The sequence below is a fragment of the Arvicanthis niloticus genome, chromosome 17 (assembly GCF_011762505.2).
Source record: "Arvicanthis niloticus isolate mArvNil1 chromosome 17, mArvNil1.pat.X, whole genome shotgun sequence".
NCBI classification, from domain to species: Eukaryota; Metazoa; Chordata; class Mammalia; order Rodentia; family Muridae; genus Arvicanthis; species Arvicanthis niloticus.
In genome coordinates this window covers 45,136,351-45,146,406 of record NC_047674.1, presented here as the reverse complement: position 1 = coordinate 45,146,406, position 10,056 = coordinate 45,136,351, and the positions used below count along the sequence as shown (strand labels likewise).

Below are 10,056 nucleotides of genomic sequence, written 5' to 3'. Positions count from 1 at the left end.
TTACCCCAGCATCTGGCTCCAGCATCCTTGCATTCAGCAATCATTTGGTGGTCTCTGATGTTGCTATAACAACCACACAGCTTAAGGGAAGAAGTCAACATATTCCATGTGAGACCACTTTAATACACGAGTCACAATCATTCTCTTTGTATTAAAATATTCTCTTCTTTGCTACTGAGCAAAACTCAAAACTGGTACCCAGTAAAAAGTACGGATATCACAACTCATAAGGTGTATACTTACCCAGTGGGTCTCATATCACTCCTGAAACCTATTTGCTTTTTCAGTGGAGTAGATTACAATGAACTTCGCTGTTGGGTGCAAGGGTGTCTTTGCATTTGTCATTTGTCATTATTAGGACAGGGGCACGGGGTGGCAGAGAAGCAATATTAATTTTCCTCTCACCCAAGACCTTTATAAATAACTAAATATAAAAATAAATAAATAACTATGTATGGGCTGCCTATCATGCAGGAAGCCCCATTAACCTGATCATGGGTTACATACCTGTAATCCCAGCACTCAGGATGTAGGTGCAGGAGGATTAGAGGTTCAAGCTCCAGAATGGCTTGCTCCAAGAGGGGGGAACAAACAAGCAAAGAGAGAGAGGGAGGGAGGGAAGGAAAGGAAATAAAATAGCCATGTGTTTTTAAGTTTCTATGTGGAAATCTCTCCACACACTATGATGGAAACTCTCTGTTTGAAATGCTAAAGCATTCAATTTAGTCTGTATCTTCAGGCAAAATGGGGGACTCCGCCTCTCAGACAGCTTGGCAAAGCTGATGAGTGTAGCACGCTCATTCTGCTCCATGGTTTCGCACATCACCTGAGCAAACAGATGCGCCCATAAAGCAGTCATTTCTTTCTCTTCTAACTTTGCTAAGGAATCTAAGAACACGTGGGTGCGGTGTGCCACCTCGTGAGTACAACAAGATGCACAGTTTCCTGGTGACAGCCAGCTTTACCCACAAGCGAAGAAGGCAAGCTTGCTTAGCCTCTTGGGGCTGTGTGAACAATGAATGTATTGGGAGAGGTAGGGTGAGGTACTTCTATATCCTCTCCCATGGCTAATGCTAGTCCATCCATCATTTATCAGATACACTATGGGAGTGCTGGAAAACTGAATGTAAGGGTCTTGAACTTGGAACCAGCAGACCCAATCTTGCTAATAACTGCTTGTGTGACACTGAGCAAGTCAGCCAATTCCTCCAGGCTACATTCATAAATGGGAGAGGTAAATCAGGGGCTACAGTTGTCTATTTGACCTTAATCATGTGAGACTATCATCAAGAGGAATCTCTTTCTCTCCAACTTTTAACTGATGCTCAGAATTCAGGTCTCTTTGACATCACCAGAGTTATCTTGGGAACTTGCCAGGCATCTGTCACTTCTGCAGTCTTGCACACAGAGCTAACCCTGGGTGGGTCCAAAATGAACCCTACTGTTGTCTGCAGCAGGATTCATTTGTAAATAAGTAAAGGGAGCCAGCCCAACCATCCTGCCTGTCATAGATTATGTACAAGTTAGAAAAGGGGGCCAAGTCCCTGCTCCCTGCCCGACCCCAAACCAAATCCCAGATAGGAGAAAGGCCTCTATCTCTAGAGCGTAGAGACTTTTAGACACGTGGAAAATGCAGCAACAATGTAGATGTTCTCGAAGCATGGTAGCAGTGAAAGAGACATGTGGTGTGCTATATTCAGGCAAGGAAGACAGGAGGAGAGACACTAGTCTCCCCAGAGCCTGCGATCTGCACACTGTGTATCAGCAAGTAGCATGGGAGCCTGACAAAAGAATCATGGTGACCCCATGAGGGTCAAGAAGTAGGGAAAAGGAGGCAGAGGGACCTGCCTTAATGACAGGGTTCTGGGGATGGCTGCTGCCACCACTAAGGCTCTTCTGCCTACATCTTCCTCCACTTTGTACCTCTCGTGGCTAGCACAGTAGCCAGTAAGTGTTTGCTTTGTAACATGATGTGACCGGAAGGGTGGAAGAGTAACCGGCTGGCCCCACACTTGAATTCCGTTTGCACCACTTCACTTAACTCTCCGTCTAAGTGTAACGGGACCCCAGTTCCATTAATAGCAATAGTAACTCTAACACGGGTGCTCTGAGGAGGGAGAAACAAATGACACACATATAGACTTTCAAAATTTTGAGCTGTAAAGTAGCTGGGCTATAAAGTCTTGGAGCTCAAGCTGAAAGTAGAAGCAGATACTTTGTCCGGTTGGCTTCTGTGTTGTCAGGTTAAACACCATGAGCAAAAGCAGCTTAGAAGGGAAAGGATTCGTTTGGTTAATGAGTTCCATCATGGAGGGAAGCTTTGGCAGGCACTTACGGCAGGACCTAAAGCAGATATGATGGGGTGCTGCTCAGTAGCGTCCTCTCCAAGGCCTGCCCAGCCTGCTTCCTCACACAACTCAGGACCACCTCCCCATATGAGCACCACCCACCATTTGCTAGGCCCTCCCATAACAACCATTGATCAAGAAAATGCCCCCTAGACATGCCCAGAGACCAATCTGATGGGGCAATTCGCCATCTGAGTTCCTCTTGCCAATTCCTCTTGCCAGGTGGCTCAAGTTGATACCAAGTTAACAGAAACTAGCCAGCACAGACTCCTAATATTTTTTGAATTAAAAATATTTTATTACATAATTAATGGATATATTCATTTTCTACTAAATTTTTATATAATCGTCAGGTCATAAATATATGTATAATTCCCCTACAGATATAAATATGTAATGGTTTATGCCAACCTCATTTATATTTACCAATTTTTTTTTTCTAAAGACACACACACCACGTTTGCTTCATCCTTGCTAACCCTGCCCCTGCTACACAGGCCTCCTTGTATACATTCTGACTATGTTTTCTTTCCATCAGAAATATGATCATTTCATTGAACTCTACAAGAATGATTCTGCATCCAAGTGACTGTATTGACAGACAAGAAATGTGGTCACCATCTAACATAAAGAGACTGGGCCAAGGGTACCTTAATTCACTTTCATTTTCGGGATTTTAAGGCATATGGAACACACCAGGACTGATAACAATTCTAAAGCAAGCCTAAAAGTTAAAGCTATATCTATTACAGAGCGTCAAGAACGCCATGCACACCCTACTGAGAGGCCTAGAAAGCATAAAGACTTAAAGATCGGGCTTCACACAGAGCGCTGGATAAAAGGAGGCTTTTCCACAGTGTCTTCAGCTGAGTTTGGTACCCAGCTTTGTCAGGCCGCGCGGTGGACAATGGGCGTGACGCAGGTACAGCCAACTTTTACAAGCATCTTCTCCAACCTGAAGGAATTAGAACAGCCCTGGGGCTCCCTTCGAAGGACCAGGATTTCTTGCTTGATGGCGACAGAGTTCATGGAGCTGTCTTCCTGTCCCTGGGCATTGATGCAACCTGAGTGTCTGCACTGGGCCTCAGCGATCTCTGAGGGGAACCGGTGAGGATCACGGGTGATGCTGAAGGGGAAAAAAAAAATGGTGAAGCAGGATGCTTAGGCCAGGGAGAGGAAGAGAGAAGGGTTTCGGCAGCACTGGGGTTTTCCCTTCAGGGGAGCAGCACAGGCTCTGAATTCTTGGCTCAAGCCATTACGTAACTTCCTATGCCTCAGGTGCCTCCATCAAAGGGGGTTTCTCTCATATCATTCTCTCAGAGGACGGTTGGGGATATCACATGGTTTGAATGCATACAGAGTAACCCCATAATGCTAGGGTTTGGTTATTCTTAGGTCGACATTTTATTTGTATTGGTATAATTACTTGTCCTTTAAACAGAGATTGAACATTACTATTAGGTCTCCCAAAGTATAATGCACAAAGTTCACTGCTTGGAAAACAAAATCAAAGCCTTCGAGGTCTGTGAACCCAGAGCCTCTCACGGTTTCTCTCTTGATACTCCCCTCTGGCTGAAGACGGGCAGCCAAGCCAGTTTGCCACGGTGCACAAGCCTCTCAAGAAGAGAGCTATGCATCAGCCCCAAACCACTGCTTTGTCCCAAGAATCTGTTTTTATCAATGTATTTGAAGACTATTGGTGGGTGCTGAGTGTTCCCAGGACCTAGATCTTAAGACGAAAATCACAAGACTCTGCTCTATAAGCTGACATCTATTTCCCAAGCTGACTTCTCTTCCAAATCCTGCCTCACCCTCCCTACTCAAAAGGAAACATCTAATCGGTAGATCGCTAAACTGACTCCTCATTTCCACTATCCTCACGCAATGATAAGAATGTAGGATGAAAAAAAATATTGAGACTTCCAATCACATAGGTGACCCAAAGGCAAGAAAAAAAAAGAACAAACTGAGTTTGTGGGAAAGGTGCAACTTCTATTGGAAATGATGAATGTGAAGTCAGGCATGGTGGCTCATACCTATAATCCCAGAACTCAGAAGGCTGGGGCAAAAGGATAACCATGTATCTGAGGCTAGCCTCAGCTACCTCGAAAGTTTCGGGCAACCTGGGCTGAAGAGTGAAACCTCTATCTCAGGGAAAAAAAAAAAAAAAAAAAAAAAAACAAGTGAACGTGAGTCCTGAATACTAATAAGAATGAGGCTTTGTAATCAAAATAATATAGCACATTTTTCTTTCTTTTCTTTTGTTGTTTTTTTATTTTTTTTTTAAGATAAGGTTTCAACCAGGTATCTCTGGCTATCCTAGAACTCCTTCTGTAGACCAGGCTGGCCTTGAAATTAGAGATCTGGTGAGCCTGCCTCTTAAGTGCTGAGATTAAAGGCATTCACCATTACATTTGGTTTAGCACATTCTTTTCAATGTATATCTCTCATTCAATATGCATATCTCTCTTCCGTGACTTACTTGTAATCCCAAGGAGAGCTGGAGCGGTTCTGGAAGTCATGTGGGACAGAAATACCCTGGTTCTGATTGAAGATGCGAATGTCAACTCTCACACTGTTATCCTCCAGGGGAGGGCAATTCCCAGCCTTCTGCAAGGCAGGAACCCCTGCTTTGGGATTCTTCCGAGCTGCTACCTCCCTCAGGATGGTGAGTCCCATCATCAACAGTAGCAAAGTCTTAACCTGGAAAATAGAGATGACCATAGGTTAGAGCCCTGGTGGTGGGCAGTGTACCTGAACTCTATTGGGTCACTTTTCACGATCAATGTTTCTTTTTTTCTATGGTTCACAAGCAATGAGAACTGTCATGTTTAATGTTATCAGCGTGCAAACAGAAAGGGTAGTGATTAAAGCCCTCTTGACTTTATCTCCAGCCTTATATTCCTCAAAGCCTTTCTCAAGGCCCCACATGTAACTCAATTAGAAGTATATTTATTGGGGTTGAGGGATGGCTTCAGAGTTAAGAGCACTGACTGCTCTTCCAGAGGTCCTGAGTTCAATTCCCAGCAACCATGTGGTGGCTCACAACCATCTGTAATGGGATCTGATGCCCCTTCTTCTGGTGTGTCTGAAGACAGAGACAGTGTGCTCATATACATAAAATAAATATTTTTTAGGGTATATTTATCAACATTAAATAATAAACATTTTAGCATGGATCACTCAAGAAGCATTTTTTTTTATGTTCTCTAAAAATGCAGTATCTGTGTTCATACCAGACTCAGACCTGTGAGAGTAAAACTTCCTGCGAGAACATATGCACAGCAAGGGTGTTCCATGAAAACTTTCTGAATGAATAAGAGAGCGAGCAGGTGAGTGAATGAGCAGGGCGGCCCCATTAAATTAAACAATATAGTTATGCCACGCTCATTGAGTAAAAGGATTATGCGAAGCCAAGCACAGCAAAATTCCATTTCCCATGCTAATTGAAAAAAGCAGGGGCACTAATGACGCCTGGCGTATTCTTTTAGCTCTAGGATATATCTTCTCTATACTAACACTGATCAGTTTATCTGCTGTTACAAGCACACACAAAGAAAGTGCTCACTGTGAAGATCTAACCACAAGAAGAGCTAACATCTCAACAGCTTCCCTTGGCCGCAGACATCCTTTGCCATCCCTGCTCACACCTTAACTGGGGGAGAACAAAGCCCACAGTAAGGCAGAAGACCTAAAACTGAGCTTTTCATTTCTGGGCTCCATGTTGTTCAGCTTCACACTGTTGTAGGTCGGGAAAGTGACTGTGCATGTTGAATTTAACGACTTGCCTGTTCTTTTCTACATACTGCAGGCAAGAAATGTCCTGAATAAACTAAGAGGTCATGGGGTCAACCTGCTCTACCTTGATCACTGATAATACATTGAAAGCAAGATGCAGGACGAGACAGATTTGTCTCCAGATAATCAGTAGCCATATGCAACTCGGAAGTCATTCATTCACTCAATAGCTAGTCCTTGAGGCCACAGTGTTGTGGTATGGGGCATTGTTTCTAGAGTCAACTGTGTGGGGTCTGTAACTGAATTACAGGACTCAACCCACAGTGATTAAATTTCCTACAGCCTCGTAAATCCCAAAGCGCCCTGTAAGCATGCAGTAGTTTGAGACGGGTAACAACGGTTGGCAGTGTATTGATGTTACCCTGTGCATGAGATGGATGTGAAATGCAGTCTTCACAGATGCTTTGATGGTTAGAAAACATAGTCACACATCTATCAACCACTTCTTTAGGTTTCTTAAGTAAAATTGCTCCTCCGGAGTCTTCTCTTTCCTCTTGTATGTCATGCTTATTTGTTCACTTCTAATTTTAATTATCAGGACTGAAAGTCACTATAGTTTGGGGTTATGTGATTAGGTTATTGGACTGAGAATCCACCCCCAGAGGCTCATATGTGTGAATGCTTGCCCGCCCCCCACCAGTTAGAATTGTTTGGAAAGAGTAGGAGGTGTGGTCTTCTTGGAGGAGGTGTGTCACTGGGGTGGGCTTTGAAATGTCTAAGGGCTTTCATCATTCCCAGTTAGTTCTTTCTGTCTCGTGGTTATGTCATAAAATGTGAACTCCCAGCTACTTCTCCAGCACCACGCCTACCTTCCGGCCTCCAGCCATGATGATTTCGGAGTTTAACCCTCAGGAACTGTAAGCCCCAAATTAAACAGTTCCTATAATATGTTGCCTTGGTTACGGTGTCTTATCACAGCAATAGAAAAATAAGTAAGACAACTACCACGCTCCTGACAACTCATTATGTTTCATTATTAATAGCTAAATATTCTTAGAGTATTTTAGAAAGTGTTTTCATACCTCTCTACTAGATTCAACAAACAGGTACAAAATTAAAGTACAAAACTCGTTCTAATTATCTAATCAGCTAGGCCAAGGATTAAGGTCGGAGAGGCAATAAACAACCTGGCAGGGTTCCCCAGCCTCTCTGTGCCAATGGACAGACTCCACCTTCTATGACAAAGCTTGGCCACAGCCACTGAAGGTTATTACTATTCTCCACATTAGTCTTCACTGTGTCTCATTACAAGAACCAAGAATTCTAAACACTCCGTGCACTGTATCGGAAAGGCAGAGGTATTGAAAGCCACAAATCACTGCTTGCTTTGTGACAGTGTCTTTTTTTTTTGGGGGGGGGGGGGGCGGTTGGAGCTCTGATAAGGTTGGTGCTGAGTCTGAAGAACAATACAAACAACACATCTTCCCAGGAAAGTTGGGAGCATTTTTACAGGTTTAAATCCCACCTTTAATGGGGATTAATAGGCATGGTTTATGTCCTGTAGAATGGGAAAAAGCTAGGAGATATTGAAACTGAAGGTGGTCAGACATAGACTATGAACCTGCCCAGCTTAGGTTTGCACATTACTCTGCTGTGCTCACAGCTGAGAGAACTTCTGCACACTTGCCCTTACCTTACCTGTAGTCTGCAACCTCCCTACACAGGAATGGGTGACAGGGACTGCTCAGCTCCAAGCTCCATCCACATTTACCTCAGTCACCCACAGAGTGTGTCTTCTCTGCTTGCCCCTCCTAACTCATAATCTCATTTCAACACTTTTTTTTTTTTGCACTGCCATGCTTCTTGCTGACAATCCAACTGATTTTTTTTTTTTCACCAAAAGAAATAGTAATGGTTTGGAGCATTAAACTACCCCAAGGATTTGCTTGGATACAATGGCATTAGGTTGAGATTCTTGCCTCTTGATCTTCCACAGATAAACATACTGTTGTTGGGAGCCAGAAAATCTAGATGCAGGTCTCAAGTATTATTATATTAGCAATATGTTATATTAGCATTACACTAAGTGACAGCAAATGAAAACCAGATGACTGAGCTTCTTTTTACCATGTAATGAGGAAAATTCATGTTCTATTCCTGTGTGTTGATGCGGGTCTAAGAGGTAATAATAAAAACCCTGAGCCAGGCTTGGTGAAACACTCCTGCAATTCCAACACTCCAATAGAGCAAGACAAAAAAGTCACCAGTTCCAGACCAGTCTGAGCCCACATAGCAAACTCAAGACTAGCATGGTCCCCATAGGAAAATCTTGTCTCAAAAAAAGCAAAAACAATAATATTAAGAATTAACATGTATATACTCTTTCTACCTTTACCTCTTATAGCAAATTACAGTGTCCAAATTAACTAAAATCTAAGTGTATATGATTTACCTTACAAGTCTAGATTCATATCAGTATAACAATTAGTTCCTTCCCCCAAAATGCTTGGTTTCTCCATTGAGAAATTAAGGTGTCTCCAAAAGGGAGACACCATAATTTTGCTGCTGCTGAGAACAGGTGGAGGAATTAAAATTCACAAAGGGAGACGACCAACACCAAATTCCACACTTAGCAGGTAGGAGAGCCAAATTTGTCTGACTTCAAAACCTATGTCCCCAAATACTGTAATTTGGTGGTTTATTGTAATCCCTATAATAACATACAAATAATTAAAAGGAATATCATCATTATCAGAAAGCATGAACCATTTATAAAAAGCCATGCTCTTTGAGGTCTCAAGACTTATCCAAGGAAAATCAGAGGACTGTCAAAACCAGTAACACAGTGTGCAATTACCTAAGTTTGGTCCGTGTCCCCCTATATTAAACCCTTCCTAGGTTTTAATTAATTAATTAGTTATCAAAGACATAAGAAGCTTCTCCAGGAGCTGATCAAAAGTTTAACACTAGGTCATTCTTCTTCCTCCATCCAAATTATCTTCGAAAAACCAAACCATGGATTCTCTGCTTCTTTGGGATGTATATTATATATTAATATCTAATGTATATTTATATTATTATATGCAATATAAGGTGATATTACACATATATTCCTTCCTTGGAATACACACACACACACACACACACACACAAAGCTTGGCCTGGCTCTTGTTTTAGGACAACCTAAGTCTATAATGAGTAGATAAGAGAGACCACGATGATCCCTGGTGATAACCAGATGCGCACACTAACCCACCTGAGCAAAATCTATCAGGTAAGATCATATGCTTTCCTCCTTTCTAACTTTTCCATTGATGTTGGCTTTTATTCTTTTCTTTTCTTCTCTTTTTTTTTCTCCACCAGACAAATCAAAATTAAACTTAATTTCACTTTTTAAAGGACTAATTCACAAAAGACTCCAAGAAGGAAGCTATAAAGCCTTAGGATTCTACCTTTCTTAAAGCTTAGACCTGCTACTCACCATGGCTGTTTGACAGGTGCCCTTCATGCTGGTTTCCCCGGTGGCTGCTTCTTCACTCAGGAAGTACTTTCTTCTGAGTATATCTCCCAGGGTATGTCAAACGACAGTACCTGTCGGTTTTATAGCAATCACTGTCCCTGTTTCCACTGACCTCCTTACTGACTGTAAGTTGTGGTTGACCCAGAGTTACTGACGAATGCAGGGTTTCTACTCCACTTCCTGAAGGGGAATCAAAGGGGGACCCTAAAGAGAGATGACGGAAAATGGACCAGATCTTCCCTCCCCTCTAACCCCACCCACTTCTACTCCCATTACCTTTACTGCAGATATGAGCCAAGTCACAGATTACTGTCACGATCTTTAATTCTTCCACAAAGCAACACTCTTGTCACGAACTGTGGGTTCTACTTTTAGGTCACGCAACAGAATCCAATGAATGGGGGTAAGTCATCCTTGCCAAGACTTGGTTTTAAACACTGTGGATGGGAA

General features: G+C 42.7%; 1 protein-coding gene across 1 annotated transcript; it reads right to left on the bottom strand.

Moving 5' to 3' along the window:
- Positions 1–3,206: 3,206 nt before the first annotated feature.
- Positions 3,207–9,594, bottom strand: Il17f (interleukin 17F). Its single transcript, XM_034521940.2, has 3 exons — positions 9,568–9,594; positions 4,831–5,051; positions 3,207–3,474 (listed from the first exon to the last, which is right to left on the bottom strand). The coding sequence occupies exons 1-3, from the start codon at positions 9,592–9,594 to the stop codon at positions 3,237–3,239; spliced, it is 486 nt and encodes a 161-aa protein (XP_034377831.1). The 3' UTR covers positions 3,207–3,236.
- Between the last annotated feature and the right edge of the window lie 462 nt (positions 9,595–10,056).

Bases quoted from the DNA above. Each gene is read 5' to 3' on its own strand.
- Il17f (XM_034521940.2), bottom strand. From the start codon at position 9,594: ATGAAGGGCACCTGTCAAACAGCCATG. The intron at 5,052-9,567 runs GTGAGTAGCAGG...TCTATTTTCCAG, and splicing joins GCACCTGTCAAACAGCCATG to GTTAAGACTTTGCTACTGTT. The intron at 3,475-4,830 runs GTAAGTCACGGA...TTTCCCCTTCAG, and splicing joins AGCTCTCCTTGGGATTACAA to CATCACCCGTGATCCTCACC.